General features: G+C 37.9%; 1 protein-coding gene across 50 annotated transcripts in view; it reads left to right on the forward strand.

Annotated features, from left to right (window-relative positions):
- Positions 1–25,987, forward strand: part of ADD3 (adducin 3) — a 130,198-nt gene that overhangs the window by 81,354 nt on the left and 22,857 nt on the right. For 19 of the 50 annotated variants that reach the window (XM_078346452.1, XM_035269037.3, XM_078346449.1 and 16 more), the window contains one exon: positions 15,673–15,892. In XM_078346452.1, the coding sequence (XP_078202578.1) occupies positions 15,698–15,892 (195 nt within the window). In that variant the 5' untranslated portion in view covers positions 15,673–15,697. Of the gene's footprint in view, positions 1–5,388; positions 5,513–15,672; positions 15,893–21,342; positions 21,397–25,987 lie in introns of all 50 variants that reach the window. The other 31 variants (XM_078346446.1, XM_078346445.1, XM_035269033.3 and 28 more) reach the window with 3 other exon arrangements.

Here is a 25,987-nt window from a genome sequence, read left to right on the forward strand (position 1 = left end):
CCTGTTCTGTCTTTTTCCATATGAGAAATGAGGTAGAATAAGATTTAATAATCTTATATCCTTTTAAGCTCTAACACCTTTAAATTCTAAGGATACTGTTCATCTTTTGGCTCTCATTAGATAATAAAAGGGAAAACAACTCCTCTTCTTGAAAGAGTTATTTGTATTTACAAAGCATTGTTTTGTCCTCTGCTATCCTTACAAAGGTATGAAAGTTATTTGTTATTGTAAAATCTGCATTTCTGTGGTATTTGATGAACTTTCCTCCATAAATTAGTGAATTAGTTTAATGTTTTCTCTTTTTCCTGAATTTGATATTGGACTTTTTAGGCCTTTTTCCAGAGTTTCTCACATTTTTTTGAGAGTTCGTTTTCCAGCTGTGGACTGGAGACTTGGGTTGTCTCTATCTTCTCATTATTTCCAGTTTTTTTATGTTAAAAATAATCTTAATGCCCCCCCTTTTTTGATACAAATTAATTTGGTGTCATAAAATATCATTGTATGCATACATTTTCAGAATTCTTATTCATGTCAACTAGGCCTACTTTTCAAAGCTAAATCTTATTTTATCAGGACAGAGCCTAGAACTCTTCAAATGCGTCCACAAGCTTACATGGCAATTAATGTCCAACACAGTTTAGATTAAATAATGGGGCATATGTAATCTGGATATCAGGATCTAGACAGGCCCTTCTTTTTTGTAAAGCTCATAATTATAGTTTAGATTATACTTAGTTAGAAGATTTAATTTGGTGAATACCCAGGGAATTTTACTTACTATTGATTTATCTGATTTTGCCAGATCTTAGGCTATTGTTCCTGCATTTATGTTTACATAAACTTCATCTTAAGAAAATTCAATCTATGAAAATACATATTGTGTTAAAGTGTTTGCATTAGAGGTGAGAACTTAGATTTGAGGCTTGGGTTGGGGAGGAGTTAAAAATACCTAGCTAAATGATCTTAACAGGTGTAAGTTTGAAATGACTCATATTTTGAAAACATCCTTGGGAGTGAGGGGAGTAGAATTGCAGTAGAGTGTGCTGGTTAAGAACGCAGGTTCTGGAACTAGTCTGCTTGAATTTATATTCTCAACTCCACAACACAATTCTTATATGACCTTGGACAAGTAACTTCTCTGCTTGCAGCCTTGCCTGTAAAATGGAGATGATATTAATACCTACCTCTCATAGGGCTAGGGTGAAATGAGTTAAAACATGCTACTTTTAAAAAGCTATCAGACAATAGAAGGTGTTCAAGAAATATGGGATATTATACTGATTATTTCCCTTCTTTCCACATAAAAATGTATTTATTCCAATATAATTTAATGAAAAAACACATTAAAATACTAAAAGGAAGCTGGGTGTGGTGGCTCACACCTGTAATCCCAGCACTTTGGGAGGCCAAGGTGGGTGGATCACCTGAGGTCAGGAGTTTGAAACCAGCCTGGCCAACATGGCAGAACCCCATCTCTACTAAAAATACAAAAATTAGCTGGCCTTGGTGGCGGGGACCTGTAATCCCAGCTACTCGGGAGACTGAGGGAAGGAGAATCTCTTGAACCCGGGAGGCGGAGGTTGCGTAAGCTGAGATGGCACCATTGCATTCCAGTCTAGGTGACAAAGCGAGATTCTGTCTCCATAAATAAATAAGTAAATAAGTACATACATACTAAAAAAAGATGGTCTCTGTAATGGAGTTGGACTGGCTGAATACGCCTGGCAAGGATCTGGAATCCAGGTAAACAGTTGGGGGCAGATTCCCAGAACTGGGTAATAGGAATGAGCCCAGGTATATGAACAGTCAGTATGAGTAAGATTCAGTAGCTGTCAAACCTTAGCACATAGGCAGAGGTTAGGGACGGAATTTTTGGCAAAGGGTGGTAATTGATAAAAGTCCAGATGCAGTCAATACCAGAGAGATCTGCATGACATCAGAGATCTGCCATATGCAAAGATGTGAGCTATCAGGTGACCTCAAGGAACAGTGGCAAATGGTAGAGGGATCCAAGACTGAGATGTGGGCCCTAGGGTTAAGTCATAGACCTTCAGCTGTAAAAGTATTTCAGTTACCTGATAGAGAAACAAAGTGAGTGAGGCTGATTGAGAGTGAGTGGAGTGGCTCAAGTTTAATGATTAAGAAACAACAGGCATGGGCCAGGTGTGGTGGCTGACATCAGTAATCCCAGTGCTTTGGGAGGCTAAGGGAGGCAGATCACCTGAGGTCAGGAGTTCGAGACCAGCCTGACCAACATGGTGAAATGAAACTCCTTCTGTACTAAAATCTGCATATGTAAAATCTGCATATGGCAGATCTCTGATGTCATGCAGATCTCTCTGGTATTGACTGCACCAGGACTTTTATCAATTACCACCCTTTGCCAAAAATTCCGTCCCTAACCTCTGCCTACGTGCTAAGGTTTGACAGCTACTGAATCTTACTCATACTGACTGTTCATATACTTGGATTCATTCCTATTGCCCATTTCTGAGAATCTGCCCCAACTGTTTACCTGGATTCCAGATCCTTGCCAGGCATATTCAGCCAGTCCAACTTCATTACAGAGACCATTTTTTTACATCTAAAAATGTAAAATTAGCTTGGTGTGGTGGCACATGCTTGTAATCCCTGCTACTCAGGAAGCTGAGGCAGGAAAATCACTTGAACATGGGAGGCCGAGGTTGTGGTAAGCTGAGATCACACCATTGCACTCCAGTCTGGGTGACAGAGTGAGATTCTATCTCCAACATAAAACAAAAAAGACAGGCATGGTGGCCCATGCCTGTAATCCCAGCACTTTGGGAGGCCAAGGCAGGCAGATCACAAGGTCAGGAGATCAAGACCATCCTGGCCAACATGGTGAAATCTCATGTCTACTACATGTACAAAAACTAGCTGGGCATGGTGGTGCACACCTGTAGTTCCAGCTACTCAGAGGGCTGAAGAAGGTGAATTGCTTGAACCCGGGAGGCGGAGGCTGTAGTGAGCCAAGATCGCACCATTGCACTCCAGTCTGGGTTTGGGAGAAAAAAAAAAAAAAAAAAAAAACAGGCTTGATATGGTTTGGCTTTGTGTCCCCACCCAAATCTCATATTACATAGTAATACCAAGTATTGGAGGTGGTGTCTGCTGGGAGATGTTTGGATCATGAGGGTGCTTTCTAATGATTTAGTACCATCCTCCTAGTGCTGTCTCATGATAGTTTTCACAAGATCTGGTTGGTTAAAAGTGTGTATGTAGCTCCTCCTCCTCCGCTCACTTGCTTACCTGCCACCATGTGAAGATATGCTTCCTTCCCCTTCACCCTTCTGCCATGATTGTAAGTATCCTGAGGCCTCTTCAGCCATGCTGCTTATACAGCCTGTGGAATTATGGTAAATTAAACCTCTTTTCTTTATAAATTACTTAGTCTCAGGTAGTTGTTTACATCAGTGTCACAACAAACTAATACAAGGTTCAAATGAAAGCCAAACATCAGAGTGGGAACAACATGTTGCAAGACTGACTTCATGCTTGGATGCTAAACTAATTTCTTAGGATTTCTCATAATCCAAGGGATCTGGGGCCTGGCATGAACCTGCATAGTGTGGGTTCAGTGGTCTCCCAAGTGAGTAGAATAGCAGAAATGCAGCGTGTATATACATATGGCAAGAAACCCACTCACCTGAGAAAGTGGCATTTATTGATTGATTGATTGATTGAGGCTGAATCTTGCTCTGTCTCCCAGGCTGGAGTGCAGTGGCATGCCATCTCAGCTCACCGCAACCTCTGCCTCCTAGGTTCCAGCAATTCTCCTGCCTCAGCCTTGCAAGTAGCTGGGATTACAAGTGCCCATCACCACACCCAGCTAATTTTTGTATTTTTCGTAAGGATGGGGTTTTATCATGTTGGCCAGGCTGGTCTTGAACTTCTGACCTCAAGTGATCCACCCACCTTGGCCTCTCAAATTGCTAGGATTACAGGCATGAGCTATCACGCCTGGCACTGAGCAAGTGGTAAATCCACCCTTGCTTAAGTGACAATTTATTCCATAGTATGTTATGACTTAGTAACTGCTTTAACAGCGTTTCCGCTATGATGGAAGCAGTAGAGCCCACTGCATCTTTAATTGTGCTTGGCCTTCATTATGAATCTTCAGTTGTACAAAGAAATTTGTATTCATCTGATGTAACAAGAATGTTCATATTTTTCTTGCTTTAGATTTTGTTGGAAACACTGACTGACATGGTAATTGGCAAAGGTCATGCCGTTGTGGAAAACTGGAATGTTGCATTTTAGTTATGTATATCAGATGTCTTGTTCAGGTTACTGTTTTGATGATTTGTTATTTCTGTAGAGTCAACATTGATTCTGCAAAGGTGTGATATCTATGCACAGTTGATGGTAAAGTGCTTTCAAAAATAGTTATTACTAGGATGGAAATTCCATTGGAACAGTATATGTGTTAGTTTCCTAGGACTGCTATAACAAAGTACCACAAACCCAGTGGCTAAAAATAACAGATCTATTCTCTTACTGTTCTGAAGGCCAGAAGTCCAAAATCAAGGTGTTGGTAGGATTGGTTCCCTCTGGGGGCCCTGAGGGAAAATTTATTCCATGCCCCTCCCCTGGCTTTTTGTGGTTCCCAGCTTGCAACTTGGTTCCTCCCAGGCTTGTGCTGCATCCATTCAATCTCTGCCCTATCATCACAGGGCTGTTTTCTTCCTGTGTGTCATCTCTGTTACTCCATGTCCAAATCTTTCTCACTTTCCTCTTATAAAGATAACAGTCATTGGATTTAGGACTCGCCCTAATCCAGTATCTTCATCTTAATTTGATCTATGAATTCTATTTTCAGGTAAGGTCACATTCTGAGCTTCTAGGGACATGAATTTTTGGGGAAGACATTATTCAACCTGTACAATATGATAGTATAGCTGAACATCAAACTTCAGATCTAAAAGATGATTCATTTGAAAAGCCAGATTTTGACAAATCCATTTTGAGAAACAGATTTCTGAGGTTGATAAACATCTCTTTTAGGCTGGGTGCAGTGGCTCATGCCTATAATCCCAGCACTTTGGGAGGCTAGACCGGTAGATCACGAGGTCAGGAGATAAAGACCATCCTGGCTAACATGGTGAAACCCTGACTCTACTAAAAATACAAAAAATTAGTTGGGCATGGTGGCATGCACCTGTAGTCTCAGCTACTGTGAGGCTGAGGCAGGAGAATCTCTTGAACCCACCTTATTATGACTACATAGGTAATGATTAATGATTGAGTTTGGACTTCAAGAAATACTTTAAATGTTCTGTACATGTTTTCAACTTTGTAACCCTGCCCCTAGTATGGCCATTGTAATTGGTAAATTTGACCTAATTATAATAAAGGTTTTTCTTTCAGGTTACCAGTGAATGTTATTTTCACCCTACCAATGTCTAAGCAAGTAACTGCCTCGCTTCCTCTTTCAACCCCTACCATCACCTCAAGTACAGAAATCTGTTTGCCTCACTGTTCCTTATAACAGGTAATGTAGATCAGTAAAATATCCTTCATCAAGTATTGGTACTTCAGTGACACAGAGGTTAGATTGATCCTCAGCATTGTCCAACGCTGTCTTTAGTCTTTGGGTCACCCTGCTGAATGATTATGTTGACATAGCAGGCACCTACTTGACTTTTTTTTTTTTTTTAAGACAGAGTCTCGCTCTGTCACCCAGGCTGCAGTGCAGTGGCATGATCTCAGCTCACTGCGCCCTCCGCCTCCTGGATTCAAGTGATTCTCGTGCCTCACCCTCCCAAGTAGCTAGGACTAGAGACATGCACCACCACACCCAACTAATTTTTTGTGTTTTTAGTAGAGATGAAGTCTCACCATCTTGCCAAGGCTGGTCTTGAACTCCTGAGCTCAGGCAGTCTGCCTCCTTCAGCCTCCCAAAGTGCTGGGATTACAGGTGTGAGCCACTATACCCAGCCCCTACTTGACGTTTTTTTACTTACTGCTTTGTACTTACACTATGAACAGTGTATATTATGACTACATCTGACTGCTTTGTTCGAATTGTACAATCACAAGGAGACTCCTGTTTGATAAAAGAGTTTATATTAATTAGTACTATATTTTTATTTATAAAACAATATTTGAAACTGAAACACCCTCTTAGCTGTGGCCTCCAATTTACACTTCTTCTATCTTTTTTGAATGAATGCTTAGTCAGACATCAACTTCCACTAGGTACAGGACATTTAGTACCACCACAGTGGGTTGTTGTTACTATTTTATTTTGTTATTGTTGTGGGTTTTTTTTTCCCCCTTGACTTTAAGTTGGATTTTAAACTAAGGCTCAGACCTAACTTTTACTAAACAACTATAGATTCAGTGTTTCCTAGACTTAATATTGAGGTTTAGTATTTAGTTTTATTTTAACGATAACAGAAGTCATTGCTAAAAGAACAAAAAGGGGGTTCAGAAATTTAAGAATTGTATGGATCAATCTGACAATTCCGACAATAGGCCAGAGAGGGAGGTTTCCACATGTATAGGTTTGATAGCCATGGAAGACGTTGTGCATATTTTATTACTACTATTAGAGATATTAAAGGAGATAATCTGTGTACAGCATAGTACTTGGAATTTTGTGATTGCTTTAGAATGTTTCATTAAATTACTGATCTTGTAGTTTAGACTATTTCTACTTTGGTGCTGAGTATTGTGATCATATAATGTGCTCCCCCCTCCCAAAATAAAGGCAGTAATCTAATGGCTCTAGGAAATGATAGTCCTTTGAGCCATCTCCTCTTTTTGGCTAACTCCACCATGCCTGTTAAGATCTATAACCATGAGTAATTTCCTTATTTGTGAAGAACCTTTGGTAATCTGAGACAAATTATTAAACCTCAGTTTTTATTCTTCAAGGCTACTGTAACTAAAACAGCATGGTACTGGTTCAAGAACAGACACACAAACCAATGGAACAGGTTAGAGAACCCAGAAATAAAGCTGCACACCTACAACCATCTCATCTTTGACAAGTTGACAATAACAAGCAATGGGGAAAGGATTCCCTATTAAGTAAATGGTGCTGGGATAACTAGCCATCATATGCGGAAGATTGAAACTGGACCCCTTTCTTTTACAATACACAAAATTCAGCTCAAGATGCATTAAAAACTTAAATGTGAGACCTAAAACTATAAACTCCAGGAGAAAAACTGGATTTCATGACGGAGTCTCTAAAAGCAATTGCAAACAAAATAAACTAGTGGGACCTAATTAAAGAGCTTTCTGCACGGCAAAAGAAATATCCACATAGAAAACAGACAACCTACAGAATGGTAGAAAATGTTTACAAACTATGCCTCTAACAAAGGTCTATTATCCAGAGTTTATAAGGAACTTAAACCAACAGATGAACATCCTCTTCTCAGAAGACATACACACAGCCAAACATGCCTATGAAAAAATGCTCAAAATTGCTAATTGTCAGAAAAGTACAAATCAAAACCACAGGGAGATACCATCTCATACCAGTCAGGATGACTGCTATTAAAATGTCAGAAAATGATAGACGTTGGCAAGGTTGTGGAGAAAAGGGAACACTTATACACTGCTGTCCAGCCATTGTGGAAAGCAGGAGGTTTCTCAAAGAATTTAAACAGAACTATGATTTGATCCAGCAATTGCATTACTCAGTATATACCCAAAGGAATATAAGTTGTTCTACCAAAAAGACACAAGCACAAGTATGTTCATTGCAGCACTATCCACAATAACAAAGACATGAAATCAACCTAGATGCCCATAAGTAGTCCAAATGAAGAAAATGTGGTACATATATACCATGGAATACTATACAGTCATAAAATAACATGAAATCATGTCCTTTGTAGCAACATGGATACAGCCAGCGACCATTATCCTAAGCATATTAACACAGGAACAGAAAACCAAATACTGCATGTTCTCACCCATAATGGTAACAAAGGTGGGAACGATAGATACTGGGCCTACTTGGGAGGGTAGGAGAAGGATGAAGGTAGAAAAGTTACCTATCGGGTACTCTGCTTACTTAACTTAGATTATGAAATCATTTGGACACCAAACCCCAATGACATACAATTTACCCATGTAACAGACCTGCACATGTATGTACTCCCTGAACCTAACATAAAAGGGGTGGGGAAACGTTGTATACTTTATATACAATCAATTATTTAAACTGAAGAAAACCCTCTGTTTTCTTATCTATGAAGTTGGGGACGGGTCACCTTTTCATAGAGTTGTGAAGGATTTTTCTTGGAGGTTGTGATGGAGTCTCACTCTGTCACCCATGCTGAAGCGCAGTGGTGCAGTCTTGGCTTATTGCATCCTCCACCTCCTGGATTCAAGTGATTCTCCTGCCACAGCCTCCAAGTAGCTAGGATTACAGATGTGTGCCACCATGCCCATGGTGCCACTATGCATTTTTAGTATAGGTGGGGTTTCACCTCGTTGGCCAGCCTGGTCTCCAACTCCTGACCACAAGTGATCCCCCCACCTTGGCCTCCCAAAGTGCTGGGATTATAGGCATGAGCCACCACACCTGGCCAGAGCTGTGAAGGTATTAAAGGAGATCATCTGTGTACAGCATAGTACTTGGAATTTTGTGATTGCTTTAAACTGTTTCATTAAATTACTGATCTTGTAGTTTAGACATGTTTAGGTATACAAGCATTTTTATTTAGTATCTATCTTAGACCAATTTCTATTACCACTCATTCAGTTGGTGTATTATACTTGTCTCTTCAGGTCCCAACATAATCTCTTTCTGAGGTTTGTTTTATTTCATCATAAAGCCCTCAACTCTTTTAATATTATGCTAAATTAGCTTTAGAAACAAAAGTAAAACTTAGATATAATTTATTGTTTCCTAGAGCACAATCAGTGTCATGTTGTTAATAGCTTCTAGTTAAGACATAGCAGTCATCTTTCAGGTAAGGAGTTAGGACTTCCTACATATACTGATCAATATCCAATGTAGTCTCCTTTTCAGATGGACTTGAGCCAATTTAATGGTCTTTACCTTGCACGTACTCCCTTTCTGTTTGGAATTCAAAGTTTTAAGTATTGTTCTGTGATATTTTATTAAACCATTTATCTTCCTACCTCATTAAGCTTCTTGGTCTGCCCATCTCCTAATACTCTTTGCCTTAATGATCTTATTTATATGTTTTGGTAAGTACTGATGGTAAAGATACCAAGTTTATGGTTGTGTGGGTGTATGTATGAAAAATATAAAGTTATGTGAATGTGGTCTTTCCCTCTGTCTCAATGTCTTACTATACTATACTCACCTGTTTTGAACAGTGGTTAACCATAGGTAACAAACTGCAGTTAAAGTGGGAGATTACTGTTATTGATAAAATGTTAATGGGTACTTTTTAATATTTAATGACATGGTTACTTAAAACTTGTCCCTTTGGTGTTTAGGTCAGGCAAACCACCAATAAACAACTACCCCACTTGTGCATCTATTTTTCTATGCATGCTAGGTACACAGACCATTATGTCTATTACAAGCACTAGAATTTTAGCCCTTCTTAATAGCCTATTCCTCTGAGTGGATGGTATTTATAAAGTACATACATAAACATGGTGTGATGGGCCTGGTTTCTTCCTTATATTTCATTAAAGGAGTAAATTTTGATTATGGGGGAATCTGGGCGACATGGTAATGCTAATAAACATCATTATTAGGATTTTATAGTATGATATTTGAGTAATGTAACTTTAGAAGAGTCACTCAACACCTCTGAGTATAGTTTCATCTGTAAAAAGTGACCTTTGAATCTAGTCTGAAATATTTCAAGAGAAGCTTACATAAAATCAATAACCTTTGTAGGAATAAGATCCGGGTGTTGGGGAGGGACAGCGGGGGGTGGGGGGAGACGGGGAGGGATAGCCTGGGGAGAAATGCCAAATGTGGGTGAAGGGGAGGAAGGCAGCAAAACACACTGCCGTGTGTGTACCTATGCAACTATCTTGCACGTTCTGCACATGTACCCCAAAACCTAAAATGCAATTTTAAAAAATAAAAAATAAATAAAAATTTTAAAAAAAAGATCCTGGTGCTTTGTGGGATAATTAAATTTTTCTCCATTTGCATACTTAGTGCCATCTGTATTACTCAGTGCTACTCAATGCCAGGTTCATTTGAATTTTTTTCTCCCATTTTTCTTCTTTTTTATCTATGTCTGATTCAAGTTTTCAGATCTCTCGATTTCCATGTTCAGTTGTATATAAAGTTGTGGCTAGCAGTTAAAAGTGGCCCGTGTCTTTTAGAACTTAAAATGAAAATTTCACTAGTTGATCTAAGGATGGTAGCTTGTCATAGTTTGTGTAGGGTCTAAGTTGTTTTCTAGAACTTCAAATAACTTTAAAATTTCATAGTAACTTTCATCAAGAAAAACTAAAGTAGCATTTGTTGTTTTGTTTTTTAACCAAATATGCTGCTTTGAGGTCTTGGCATATCTTTGATTATTCTTTTAAGTGTGGAACAATAGGCCTGGTACTTGAAAGTGTAGCCATCTCTTTGCTTATTCTAGAGAAAGCTGTACAAACTGCCAAGAATTTTAAGTTTGGAAAGATTTTTTATAAGTAATAACTTCTTTTCAAAAGACTGTTTTTACTGCTCCCAGCTGAGAAATAATGGAAACCAGATTGATTTTGAAGGAGTTGTGGTATAGTAAAGTAACTCAGCCCCTTTTATGGAGCTCTCTTCCATTGTGAGGACTGCAGGATAGTCCCCATCCCCAAGCTTGCAAGGTGGTCAGTAGCTTCTCAGGATGGATTTTTAAAATAACAGTTTTATGGAGATATATTCACATACCATGCAGTTTGCCCATATAAAATATACAATTCAGTGGTTTTTAATATTGTCAGAGTTGTACAACTATCACCACAATAATTTTAGAACATTTTTATTACTCAAAAAAGAAGTCTCATTAGCAGCCTCTCACCATTTTCCCACAGCGCTAAGCAGCCACTAATCTGTTTTCTGCCTCTATAGGTTTGCCTCTTCTAAACATTGCCTATAAATGGAATCATACAATATGTGGTCCTTGGTGACTAGCTTCTTTCCCTTACAATGTTACAAGGCTCATCCATGTTGTAGCATGGATCAGTACTCTATTTCCTTTGATTGCCATGTAATATTCTTTCTGGCATACTATATGACAAAATACCATATTTTGTGTTTATCAGTTGATAGATGTTTGAGTTGTTTCTACTTTTTGCTATTAATAAAAAAAATGCTATAATTATATAATAGTCAAAGATTGGAAATAACCGGTTGTCGTTCAGTGGGCAAATAATTAAATAATGATACAGCCATCCCATAGAACAGCACTCAGTACTAAAAAGGAACAAATTATTAGCCGGGCCATGGTGATGTGCACCTGTAATCCCAGCTACTTGGGAGGCTGAGGCAGGAGAATCACTTGAGCCCGGAAAGTGGAGGTTGCAGCGAGCCAAGATCATGCCTCTGCACTCCAGTCTAGGCTACAAAGCAAGACTCCATCTCAAACCAAAAAAAGGAACAAATTATTGATACAACAGTCTGTGTAAATCTTCAGTAAATGATGCTGAGTGAAAAAAGCCAATCCCTAAAGGTTTTATGTATTGCATATTTTCATGTGTATTCTTTAAATGACAATTATAGAAATAGATAATGGGTTAGTGGTTGCTGCTGATTAAAGAGGGAGTGGAGTCCGGGTGCGGTGGCTCACGCCTGTAATCCCAGGAGGCCGAGGCAGGTGGATCACGAGGTCAAGAGATCGAGACCATCCTGGTCCACGTGGTGAAACCCTGTCTCTACTAAAAATACAGAAAATTAGCTGGGCATGGTGGCGCGTGCATGTAATCCCAGCTACTCAGGAGGCTGAGGCAGGAGAATTGCCTGAACCCAGGAGGCAGAGGTTGCGATGAGCCGAGATTGCACCATTGCACTCCAGCCTGGGAAACAAGAGCAAAACTCCATCTCAAAAAAAAAATAAAAATAAAAATAAATAAAGAGGGAGTGGAAATGGGCCTTGCTATTAAAGGGCAGCATAAGGAATACTTCTGGTACTGGAAATCATCTCCTTGATTGCATTACTGTCAGTGTCCTGGTTGTGATACTGTAATAGTTTTGCAATGTGTTGTCATTGGGAGAAACTGGGGAAAAGGGCATAAGGGATGTCTGTACAATTTCCTATAAATGATTACATTTAAAAAACTTTTTTTGAAAACAAAAAAGCTCTGTTGACTCAGTATTCTGCCTAGAAATCTTAGCCAGCTCCACATTTGTTAAGCATGTTTTCTAGTTTTCAAATTAACACGTACTTATTAGTTTGTGCTCTCACGAAGCAATATAACCTCTTCCCCAGCCTCCAGTAGCAGTCTTCTCACTGCCTTATCAACCTCCACTAATAGCATCCGCAGTGCCCATGCCCCAAAGCTAATGCCACATTTTCAGTTTTTGTTACAACGTCAGTTTTCACTTTAGTTAATCTGTTGCTGTGTAAAACAAAAAACAAAGCTTCGTGTCTTTAACAATTTATTATTTCTCATGATTCTGTATGTTGGCTGAGTAGTAGTACCTCTCCTGCTTTTACCTGGACTCATTCATGTGGCTGTAGTTAGCTGGTGGGGTCTGCCAGGGACCTGGCTTACTGGGGACAGCTGGGCCTCTTCTCATTTTTCATGATGGGCTTCTTCATGGTGTGGCAGCTCCATGACTCTCAAAGACTTACTCTTGGAAGTTGTATAACGTCACTTCAGCTACGTTCCATTAGTCAAAGCAAGACACAAGTCCAAACCAGATTTAAGGGATAGAAAAATAGTCTTTACTTCTTAGTGGGATAAGTGGCAAGGTTATATTACAGGGAAGCATGGAAGAATTCTTGAGACATTTTGTGTGTTGGGGGGTGGGCTTTCTTTTCGTAAATGTATTTTGTATCCTGTCTTACCTGTGAGCAAACTTTAAAAATTCTTTGGTAAGGAAATAACATGGTATGCTACAATGAGGAGGGCCTGAAAATTGTGGTATTAATATTTTCCTTTGACTGTGTTGATACTGGATTTGTCTTATATTGGAATAATGTTTATTTACATATTTTGGATATTTTTTTGCTTTGTTTTGAAATTATTTCAGACTTGAAAAAGAGTTGGCAAAAATAGTTAAAGAATTGCTGTTTGTCCTTCAACCAGATTCTTTAAACGGTATCTTCCATAACCATATTGCAATTATCAGTTTGAGGAAATTAACATTGATGTAAATACTATTATCACATTTACAGATTCTATTTAAATTTCACCAATTGTCTACTAATGTCCTTTTCCTGGTCTAGGACCTGATCCAAGATTACATGTTGCATTTAATTGTCACGTCTTAGTCTCCTTTGTCTTCTTTAATCTGAAACAGTTCCTTAGTCATTATTCTTCATGACCTTGACATTATTGAAGAGTACTGGCCAGTTATTTTGTAGAATGATCCTCAGTTTAAGGCAGTCAATTGATTTGATTCAGAGGAACTTGGTTTGCAGTAGTTCTGCTTTCAAATGGTTGAATATACTGAAACATTGCAGAAAGATTATTCTTATCTGTTAATAATAATACTTGGGGTTGGATGGCTGAGGGAATTAATAGAAATGTAATCCATTGGCAGTATCTTTAAGTGTCTCTGTGTTTAGAGTATCTGTCTTATAGGTGCTTATTTTCAAAAATCCTCCCCCAAAAATGTGCTTTCAGATATATAATTCATAGAATCATAAACACCCCTTTATAATGTCCTCAGAGTTTGAAATTGTTTTCATCTTTCTGCAATGCTGATATTCACATGTTTTAAATGGGTAGACATGCTATTTGCAAAGCCTTCTATCTAAACTAAGCAGATAGTTGTAACATTTTATCTGTGACTAGCTACGTCAAGTTCCTTTAACACCCATATTTCTCAAAGCAAATTGTAAACTACTTTTCCATGAATACAGAAACTTATTTTCCTCACTGCATCATCCAGTGGTGTGATCAAGACTCACTGCAGCCTCAACTTCCTGGGCTCAAGGAATCCTCCCACCTCTACCTGCTGAGTAGCTAGGACTATAGTCGCATGCCAACACACCTGGCTATTTTTTATTTTTTTTGTAGAAACAGGGTCTCACTATGTTGCCCAGGCTGGTCTAGAACTCCTGGGCTCAAGTGATCCTCCCACTTCAGGCTCCCAAAATGCTTCACTTACAGTCACGAGCCACCACAGTCAGCCTATACTCTCTATTAAAAAAAAAAAGCAAAACAACTATGATTTACTGTAATAGTACTATTTTTAAAATATTAACATGTAAAGAAATATGAAAGCTGCAATAAATATTTCTTCCAAAAAAAATATCAAGGAATCATTTCTTACTCTTCTCTAGCATATATTCATTCTCAATTAACCTATCCTACCCCTCCTTCTTGTTGTCTACCTGACCATAACTTAGAGTTTCTAGGGCATTGTTTTTCAGACTGTGGGCCACAGCCTATTAGTGGCTCATGAATCAGTTTGACCAGCATTTGTTAAAATGAAATAGATTAAAATAGAAAATATCAGAATGTACCACATAGTAAGGGGAAATATCATGTCATTAATTTATTTCAGTTATAGATCTTTTATATTTGTATGTGAATCCAATATAAAATGTTTAAAAGCCACCATTCTAGAGTGTCTCATCTATTTGTGTCTTGAACCTAATGTTTTTTTAAACATGCATGTTAGATAATTGTTATTTGCATAAAATTTTTAAAACCAGAATTTTGTATATGCATTGATACTTGGTTGCTACTCTGCATGGGCAAAGGCTATATCAGAGGGAAACCCTTAGTGTTCACAAATTTTATAACTACTTTTTAAAAATTTGTTCTCTGTTGCATTTTCAAAGTATGTTAAGACTATTTTTTTCCTTAATGTTATTCATACTGGTTTGTACTAGTTCCTATTACTCTAAAACACTTAGAAAATATGCCCATGCATATGTGGTATTAAAAACAAGAGTTGGGGGCCAGGCACGGAGGCTCATGCCTGTAATCCTATCACTTTGGGAGGCCAAGGCAGTAGGATCATTTCAGCCCAGCTGGGTGCAGGGCTCACGCCTGTAATTCCAGCACTTTGGGAGGCCGAGGCGGACAGATCACAAGGTCAGGAGTTTGAGACCAGCCTGGCCAATATGGTGAAACTCTGTCTCTACTTAAAAAATAGAAAAATTAGCTGGGTGTAGTGGCACACACCTGTAGTCCCAGCTATTTGGGAGGCTAAGGCAGGAGAATCACTTGAACCCGGGAGGTGGAGATTGCAGTGAACGGAGATTGCAGTGAACCGAGATTGTGCCACTGCACTCCAGCCTGAGTGACAGAGACTCCATCTCAAAAAAAATAAACAAAAAAGCTGTTGATGACATTAACATGATTGAGCCATAAGTTTCCATTGCTTTGAAAATATCCATTTCCAATTTAGTATTATAATCTAAGATCTTTTTATATGAACAAAAAATTGTTCTAATATTTTTGAGAAGCTACTTTTTAAAGTGGTACCTGTTACTCTGAGGGCAAAATGTAAAAGTTCTGCTTGACCCATCTAAATTTTGAACTTAATAATGAATTTATCATGAATGTCCTTCTTTGTGTTTATTAATGCAGGTAAGAGTAATCCCAGACTTGAAACATGAGCTCAGATGCCAGCCAAGGCGTGATTACCACTCCTCCTCCTCCCAGCATGCCTCACAAAGAGAGGTATTTTGACCGCATTAATGAAAATGACCCAGAATACATTAGAGAGAGGAACATGTCTCCTGATCTACGCCAAGACTTCAATATGATGGAGCAGCGGAAGCGAGTTACTCAGATCCTGCAAAGTCCTGTGAGTTGAATTAGAAGGCTGTAATTTTTCTTCCTCTTTGGAAATATGATAAGGTATGATAAGGCAGAAGGTTTCTTAACTACCCTCAGGTTAAAAGAGGGGTGGAAGAAGAGTGACCAGTTGCTTCTAGTCTTTCAAAGGGGAAATGGACATCTAATTTGTGTATTTGATTTGCAAAGCTTTAACAACAAACTAGTATTGTGTTTGGTGGTTTAAATTTTGTGTGTTAGACCAGGCGCAGTAGCTCACGCCTATAATCTCAGCACTTTTGGGAGGCCAAGGCGGGTGGATCATGAGGTCAAGAGATTGAGACCATCCTGGTCAACGTGGTAAAACCCCGTCTCTACTAAAAATACAAAAATGAGCTGGGCATGGTGGCGCGCACCTGTAGTCCCAGCTACTCGGGAGGCTGAGGCAGGAGAATTGCTTGAACCTAGGAGGTGGAGGTTGCAGTGAGCCGAGATTGCACCATTGCACTCCAGCCTGGGTAACAAGAGCAAAACCCCGTCTCAAAAAATAAATAAAATAAAATTTGTGTGTTTTCTGGGTTTAGCACTTTATTAAAGGAGGATAAAGGATTTTACTTAATTAAGGACACCCAATTTAGACTGAATATCTAAAGGAAAGAAAGGCATGACTTAAGTCATGGGAACCAAGAAGTACCATGCACGTATTTTCTTCTTCCTTTGGGTTCCCTGATGCTCAGAGTGGCATGAGAAGACTTAAGGTTTTTGAGGAAGTCTGTGATTTGGCAACATAATACTACATATGCGTACTGCAGGCACACATGTGCATACACACTAAATTAACTAAATTAAAAGTAGATTACAGGCCAGGCTTAGTGGCTCATGTGTGTAATCCCAGCACTTTGGGAAGCCAGCGCAAGAGGATCACTTGAGTACAGGAGTTTGAAACCAGCCTAGGCAGCATAGCAAGTCCTTGTCTCTACAAAAATTTTAAAAATTAGCCAGGTGTGGTGGTGTGCACATGTAGTCCCAGCTACTCCCAGGAGGCTGAGGCAGGAGGATCACTTGAGTCCAGAAGGTCAAGGCTGCAGTGAGCCGTGATTGTGCCACTGCATTCCAGCCTGGGCAACAGAGTAAGACCTTGTCTCAAAAAATTAAAAAAAAAAAAAAATTCCAAGCTAAAACTTCTATCTGCACAGCAATAGTCAGACTTCGTGAATCATAATTCAGGTGGTCTGACAAAATCTTAGTGGAAATATATTAATACATGATGGAAAATGAAAGAATATCTTGATTTAAAATGTAAAATGAATTCATAACTCTATGCATAATGAAGATCTTGCACCCCTAAGGCAGAGTTCAGCACATAGACACATGATGCCAAGGTTAGGGTTATATTAGGTTTCCAACTTGAGTATCAAAATTAGCACTAAGGCATAGAACTGTCCTGGTAAATCATTTTTATTGTGTCCTTGTGAATGTAGTCTCAGAGGTGAGTCCAAAACCAAAAGGGAATTCCACTCTGGGTAATTAATTCTCCCATACCAATGGCCTTGGTGAAAGCATTGAAGTACAGGTTATAAAAATGATGCAAGCTTTGAGTAATTTTAAAAGTATACTGCTCACTTTACAGAAACTCTTTCCAAATGGAAAGATTCATCAGAAAAGTCATGATAAGAGAGTAAATGTTCAGTGCCTTACTTTATGTAAACTTGAGTGTCTGTGTTTATAAATACTTGAAGAGCACAACAATTATTTAGATCAAAATAGATTTGTTTCCTTCTCTAAAGAAACTCCACTTTTAAGAACTAACTTACTAGACTGGAAATGGTGGCTCATGCCTGTTGTAATCCAGCACTTTAGGATGCCAAGGTGGGAGGATTGCTTGAGCCCAGGAGTTTGAGACTAGCCTGGGCAACATAGTGAGACCCTGTCTCTGCAAGAAATTGAAAAATTGGTCGAGCATGGTGGTGCGAGTCTGTAATCTCATACTTGAGAGGCTGAGGTGAAAGGATTACTTGAGCCCAGGAGATCGAGGCTGCAGTGAGCCGTGATCACACCACTGCACTCCAACTTGGGTGACAGAGCGAGACCCTGTCTCAAAAAATGATGTAAGAAGAACTTATCAACCAGATGATTGTAAAATGATTGTTGTAACAGTCATTAGCATATAGGAACTAAAAGAATAAAGTTTCAATTTTGGTTAAGGTTGTTAAATACTGAGATTTCTTTAGGAAGTATCTCAAAGAGGACCACTGAATTCTAACTGTAAAGTTTAAATGAAAAAAAGTACTAAACTTCATTTTTATGCCGGATTTTGGTTTTATAGTTTCCACATTAAACTAAAGGCACATAACGTTAAGCAGATTTTTTTTTTACACTTATGTATTTCTATTTTTAAATTGGCTTAAAAGTAACAATTTTACTTATGCCTTGGGAAACTTAATGAAATAATGAGAAAAGGCAAACACATAGTTTGTCATTTCCCTATTCACGTAACAAGAATGATCACTTTCTGCCCAGAGTGGAACAAAGAAGGCTGAGGTTTAAAAGAATTAAAAGTTGATCTCTTTTTCCCTAGATCTTTGCTAGTGAATTTAAAATCTTGTTTGTGAAAGACTTGAGAAAGTGTATACATTTTGTTTTCCTGCCATATTTTAGGACAGAGGTGTTTTAAGTTTCTTTTGATGTAACAGAGACTGCATCAAGGGAAATGATGCTTGGTGGCTTGTATTATCTACTACTAAATAACAAATTATTCCAAAACTTAGCAGCTTACAACAAGCATACATTATCTCACCTTTTCTGTGGGTCAGAAATTCAGGAGCAGATTAGCTGAGTTGTTCTGGCTAAAGTTCTCTGATGAAGTTGCAGTCAGTATGTTAGCCAGGGCTGCCATCATTTGAAGGCTTTACTGGAGCTGGAGGATCCACTCTTAAATGGATCACTCACATGACTGTTGGCAAAAGCCCACATTTCCTTGCCACGTGGACCTTTTTCTAAAGCTGCTTGCATATTCTTCCCCAGAGCAAGGATCCAAGAGAGGGCAGCCTGCAATTCTGCTTTTGACCTAATCTCAGACATCACACACTATCATTTGTACCATATTTATTAGTTAAAAGCGTGTCATTAAATTTTCCCCATGCTCCAGGGGAGAGGAATTAAGCTCTATCTTTTGAGGAGAGAATCATCCACTCTCTGGTTACTATTTATTTATTTAGAGACAGGGTCTTACTGTGTTGCCCCAGGCTAGTGTGCAGTGGCTGTTAACGGGCACAATCATAGCACACAAAATTCTGTGCTCAAGCGATCCTCTTGCCTCAGCCTCTTGAGTAGCTGGGACTACAGGTATGTGCCACCATCCCTGGTAGGTCACAATTTATTTTAAAGGAACTCTGTCCTGCCACAATTTATTTTTCTTCCTCCCACATGCAAAATAACCTCATCTTTTCCTAGCACCTCCTAAAAAGTCTTATCCCATTACAACATTACTTTGAATACAGAATCTCATCATCTAAATGTGGCCGAGCTGCAGATGATCCTCCTCAGGGTGTAGAACCTTTAAATACAGGTCCTGTTGACCTGTGAAATAAAGATTCATGTTACCTGCTCCCCAGTGGCAGGACAGGTAACTGCTATAGACATTCCTCTTTAAAAAGGAGAAAATTGGGAAATACAAAGGAGTCACTAGTCCAAAGCAATTGTGAAATCCATCTGGACAAATGTTTGGAAGTTGATTAGGACTCAGTCCTGCTGTTTACCAGGAATGAACCTCCCTGGTGCTTGGCTCTGCCCGCTAGGTTCTTGGTTCCACTGTCTGAATCATCCTTCCTTTTTCTTGAAAGGTAGCCTCTGTTTGCCACTTCATGTTTTCCTTAGACTGCTTTCTTCTTGTAGAAGTTTTAGGGGTCCAAAGGCCCCTTTTCCTTTTTTACTGTCTTTGTTCCTTTCAGCCCAAGCTTGGAGTGTTTCTGCTGATATGATTCATTTAGAAATTTTGTGAGTCTCCTAAATATTGGGATTCATTCTGTTAGGCAAAATCCATACCCAATAAATATTAAAATCAGATATTAGTAATTCATGTTTGTAAGTAACAAATTTGTAAACCTTCTATTTAAAATGCTTGGTTAATTTGGAAAGAAAGGAAATCAGAAGAGAAATAAAAGCAAAGTATAATACTTTTTTATTAAGCACTTACTATGTGCCAAGCACCTATTACGTATTTTTAATCCTCAAAGCAATTCAGTTAAAGAAGAATTAATATGCCTAGGTTACAGATGCATACACTGAAACTTAGAGACATTAAATAACTTGCTGAAGTTTTACAGCTTAGTTAAATGATGTGGTCAGAATTTAAACTCCAAAGCTCACACCTATAATCACTAGGCTGTACCACTTAGAGCATTCAGTGACAATGGAAAAATTCTGCCTGTATGTTTTTATATCATCATATTCATCTTCAAAGTCTGCTGCTCAAGTTAATTCAACACAACCTGAAAGAGTTTATAATCACAAGATATTTTGGTGTAAATGTAAATTTGGATGACAAAAATCACCCCTTATTGCCTTGAGCTGAGAAAATAAGAACAAATAATTTTTCTTATTCTGGTCCTCAGGTATTACTTATTTTTAGGGATTTCACAGCCTTTGATCATATTTACATTTTTTTAAAAGAAAATATTTATCTTAGAAATTAAATACCACTTGGTAAATTAGTTTGGCTTGAGATTTTGTTGCGTTAGAGAAAATCAACAAGTTCTCTTTGCTGACAAAGTACATTATATACTCCTCATATACAATGTCTGTGGACACCCTAAGTTTTTCTCAAAACAGTGTCCAGGACAAACTATTGGACTTAAGTGATGCCTCTTCAAAGTTCCAGAAGCAAATGAATGTGCTGTTGCACAAGAGATAGATATTAAATTCTGAATGCATGGATGGATGGATAGTGACTAGCTGGGTGAGCTTTGAAACATAAAGCATTTGAATGTTGTCCAACAGGCTCCTACTGAACCTGACTGCTTAATGTGGAAAACAGTTGCTGGGCTTCCTAAGCCTTACCACCATGGGAAGCAGTTTAGACTGGTTGACACAAATGTGCAGTTAAATTCTGTAGGTGGTGGTAGCTTGGGTGGGCACATGACATACTAACAATTTTTAATAACAGGGCAATGCATACTGCTACAAGCTTATGTTGATGCAAAGAGAAACGCCAAAGCCATATACATTTTAGGATATCACTGGAAGTAAGGCGTAAGTGGTAACAGGGTGCCTTAATTCAAATAATTGGTCAAAATCACTGTGATATATGGTCAATTAAGAAGTTTAAGATGCAAGTATTCTTAACTTGGTTTACATTTTTGTTTACATAGCTTCAAGAAAAATATTCTAACCTTTAGCTTCATATTAATTAAGACTTAGATACAGGAGAAAGAACCATCCAGAAGAAAATATGGTTTATTTGTTTTTTTCTCCTTTCAACAGGGCCAGTGGTATTCTATTTCCAAATGAGTACATTTCTTAATGGAGAAATTCTAAGTAAGTTTGTTATGCTCCTAATACTGCTTTAGGAGAGATCTAATGACATAATTGTAGGGTGCCTTGGGAGCAGCAAATCTGTAATTTTTTTTAATTTTTAATTTTTATACTTTTTGCCCCAATTTTCTTCTCTAGTAATTTTGAGGTAAAACATCCAGATGTGGATGTTTAAAATTCATCTCTGATGTCTCCAGTATTTATCAGTATTTTTACCTGAGTGTAAGTTAGACGTTACTGATAAATCAGCCCACATGGAGTGGTTTTCTTTTTCTTTGTTTTTTTAGCATTAATTGAAATAATTTTATCAAGTTAATTTTTTTTTTTAATCCAATTGATTCTTTTTTCTATGACTTAAATATTTGATCTCCTGCCATTTTCTCCTGAAAGTTCAGACCTTGGATACAGAGCCTTAAAATGTGATGTCTCAAGTGAATTCTACTTTTGGTTTATAGTATTCAGGAATATGGGAGTACTTAAAGTATATTCTTAGCCTGCGTGAATCTCAAATCTCTGAATCTTTCGCATTTTTAGAAGTCCATTTTTGTTCATACCTTATGAATTCAAAGTTTATAGCCTCACTCCCTCGACACTGATAGATATATAAAATAAAAGGGTGTGAGATTCAGATAAGGCTTTTAAGGCACCCTCTCTCTAACTTTTGCTTTTCACCTAGTGATTTATTTACCATACTTCTTGGACCTATGTTTGAAGAGCTGTTCAGATGAATTTATTTAAAGAAAATAAATTTTACCTAGTAGATAATGGGCAGGCCTAATTATACAGGAGGAATTTCTCATTCAAGTAATAGGCTGATAAGACTGTTTTCTAGCTAATAACCTATGCAATGGATCTTTGCTACCTTAACTCAGTCAAGATTTAGATCAGATTCTTCACTTTCTTTATATCTAGGAAAATGAAAAGAAACTCTTAATATTAATTGAGCACTGAACTATGCAGTCAGGGAGAATCTAGAAATATGACAGTCACAGTTTCAGTCATGAGATAATATGGTAGAGTAGGAAAATAGGTAAACAATCACAGTCATACATTTGGTACCCTAAGTACAGTGTAGGGAAATGTTCACAGTGAGGTGCAGAAGAGAAGAAATACAGAGATCCCTCCTAACTTGGATGATTAGGAGACTCCAGGGAGAAGGTAGCATTTATGATGTGTTGGATAAAGGATAAGAATTCATTAGGAAGAACAATGGAAGTCAATACTTCAGTTAGATGAAATAGATCGAGCAGGGATAGAGAAGTGCAAGCTGTGATCAGATGAACTTCATAGGCTAGACTAAAGCATGAGGTGGTAGTAATGGCAGATAAAGCGAAAAAATTACATAGCAGACTATGGAAATTTTGGAGTACCGAGCCATTTTGTCATAAGTTAGGAGTCAGTACATTTTCTCATCATTACCCATTTTGTTTATACGATTTTTTATAAAAGTGTTCATTTTGGATCTGAGTTCAAATTTTGCTTTGACTACCACTTACTAGCTATGTGACATCAGGAAGCTCATTTAACTTGAGCTTCAGTTTCCTTGTTAGGGGAAAATACTTCACACAGTTGTGAAAATTAAATAAAATAAGAGCATGCAGTACAACACCTAGCATGTAGTAGGCAACTATTTTTTGGAAATTATATATTTTTTGCTAATTTGAAGTATTTATGCTTTTGTGGCAACACTTTGAAGATTTTAATTCCTTAGACTATATTTTGGTTTTTGAAGGTCTTGAATCTGTCACCCTGATGGTGTTCTGATTTACTCATCTTCACAAAATTTAACAACTACCACTACCTCCTCTTCTATGCTCTTCTGTACCTGAGAAAGAAGACATAGTTTACGCCATGGTTTTGTGTATATGTTGTTTGATCTTCTAACCCAGCTTTTCTCTAGTGGAGACTCAGGGAACTGTTGGCCAATCTGATTTAAGAAGCCCTGTATGTGGCCTCACCACCCTGCTTATAAATTTTCTCATTATGCTTTGATGAATTCTTAGCTACAAGAGGGCAAGTACTTAGCCTGGTATTCCAGGATCACCATAATCTGCTGCTATATCTGTTTTTTTTGCTTTATCTACCATTGCAATCTAATGCTGTAATCTAGCCTAAGAGGTTTACTCAACATTTCAGATCACAACATGCCTGCTACCTTATTAGTTGTATTTGGTTTCAGAGATACAGTCCAATTCTGATTAAAATTAGGAAAAGATCCCATGCCCAGGTGAGGGTTCCAGATTTGAATCTTTATTACATTTACTTATTAGCTTTGTAACCTTGAGCAAGTCATTCATTGCCTATCTCAGGACTTTGTGGTGAGACTCAAATGAATCAACTATAAAGGATTATTAACATTGAACTTCAGTGAAAATATTAACTATCCATTTCAAAGATAAATAATTTTATTCTGATATTTTAATGAAAGCTCAATAAATTTACTGATAAATTAAAAATCAGCTTAAATTAGTAATTATACTAGTAATTTTTTATATTAGTCTTAGTAATTTTTACACTTACTGTTTTATGACTTAGGTAATTATCTGAATTCTGCTGGGTGGGATGAGAACATTTGAAACATGTACAAATGAGTTATAAATGTTCATGACAAAATATTAAACCTTTTTTGCACTGGAAGGATTCTTATCGGTTGAAGCACTGTCAATTGTAGAAAAGGCTGGGGAGACTGCATATACTTTGAAAACTTCTTTTTTTTACTTCTGCATAGAAGCTATTCATCAGCTTTAAAGGAGACATTCATATTTTTCCTCTTATTCTTAATTTGATTTCAGAAGGGCTTGTATATCCCTCTATCATACCAGAGATATCCCAAAGGTTTAGAATGACACTCACATATTGTGGGATATATGGAAGTGAAGAAAGCATTTTCACCAATGTAAAAAGGGCATTGGACCTGTATCCTTGCCTCTGGCATTTACTAGCTCTGTGTTATGAACAGCCTTTCAACCTTTCTTTTTTAACTTTCTCATCTCACCCAGCAGAAATTTCTCACCAGTTTAATAAATAGTTGTAATCATCTTAAGCACCTAGTTGATTTTTAATCTTAAAACCATTGTAAATCAGTACACTGAGCAAGCAGTCTTAATTCATGCTGGCTGCCACAGTTGAGATAAAATTTGTCCCATCTCTAGCAAATGAATATAATTTTATGGCATTCACTTTGTATCTTAACCTCATTCCTGGCTCTGTCTGTTCTTCTTATGCTTATTTTCTCTTCAGCTTTATTTTTCTTACCTATATTTATTTTTGTAGCATTTTAATTTATGGAAACGGCCTTAAATTTTTCCTAGAAGGACATGGGTGCAGGACATTTAATAAAATAGATAATGCCCACTTTGAAAGCTATTATAATATATGTAAAAGTGATGCACATAGTAGGTATCATTAATTTTGGGTTTTTTAAACTGAATCAAAGAATATTGGTTATAACTACTTTGAACTGAGAAAAGTTTAAATAGTTTGATTGTGAAGGGAAGATAGACTTCAGAAGAGCAGATAGGCCCGTTGCCATGTGTCCAGAAGCCCTTTGTACTTTATATAAAGATAAATGAGGATATCTGGAAGATTTTTTTCCTTTCAGCCTTAAGCATGGTAAAATAGTCATGTTACTTATCTGTATGAGGGCTTCCATCTATCTTGTGTACAGCTTTCAGCCATCTTATCTTCACAGGGTCTTGGGTGAACCAGAACACTCCCTAATGGAGGTTTCTGACATATGCAGTACGTCTTTGTAAAGGATGTTTTACAGGAGAGTTGTTCTGATTTAAATCACATATTGAAGTGAACTAGATATAGTCAATAGGACTAGACATTTCCAATTTTTATTGTGTGGATGATTTACACTTAACAAGCCTTGAATTTGTAAAAAGAAAAGCCATATTTAACTGGTGTAAACTGTTCGTGAACTTAGGATTCAAATATGGTCACAATTACTATTTTTAAAAATTAATCACTCAAATATCCGCTTGCCTTATTAGCAGAAAGTATACCATCTTCCTCTTGGAATTTCTGCTTTTCTCTGAATTCTTCCAAGAACTTTAGTGACTTACACTGAATAGGTTCATCAGTGGCTTCCATATCCAAGATGGGTGTGGAGTGTGTATCCATGCATCTGTATATATGTATGTGAGGGAGACACACTAGAGTCTGTTCAGCCTACCACTGCCAAGTGTACTTCCCTGCCTTGTGATAGAGTATCGAAAACCAGTCTTAAACTGTCCAACAGGAGCTATAGGTTCACTGTTTACCCAGATGCTTGTGCAGGCCACCACGGTGCATCAGGGAAGGATCTTCCTGTGCTAAGCTCAGTTAGGATGTTCCTTATGGTTGAGCACCCAAGTGCCTTATGGTTGAGCACCCAAGATTACATCTATTAGCACCTAGCTCTTTCAGTTGACATCATGGACACCTCTCAACTATTATTCTAAGTGCACTGCAAACATTGAGTCAGGACTGGTCCTACATCTACCACTCATACCCTTAGAACCACATTTCCCCTTACCACCACAAGCTCCTATGCCATTATTTTTTCTTTAAAGTTCCTGGCCGGGCGTGGTGGCTCACACCTGTAATC

This window comes from Callithrix jacchus, chromosome 12 (genome assembly GCF_049354715.1).
Source record: "Callithrix jacchus isolate 240 chromosome 12, calJac240_pri, whole genome shotgun sequence".
Taxonomy (NCBI): domain Eukaryota; kingdom Metazoa; phylum Chordata; class Mammalia; order Primates; family Cebidae; genus Callithrix; species Callithrix jacchus.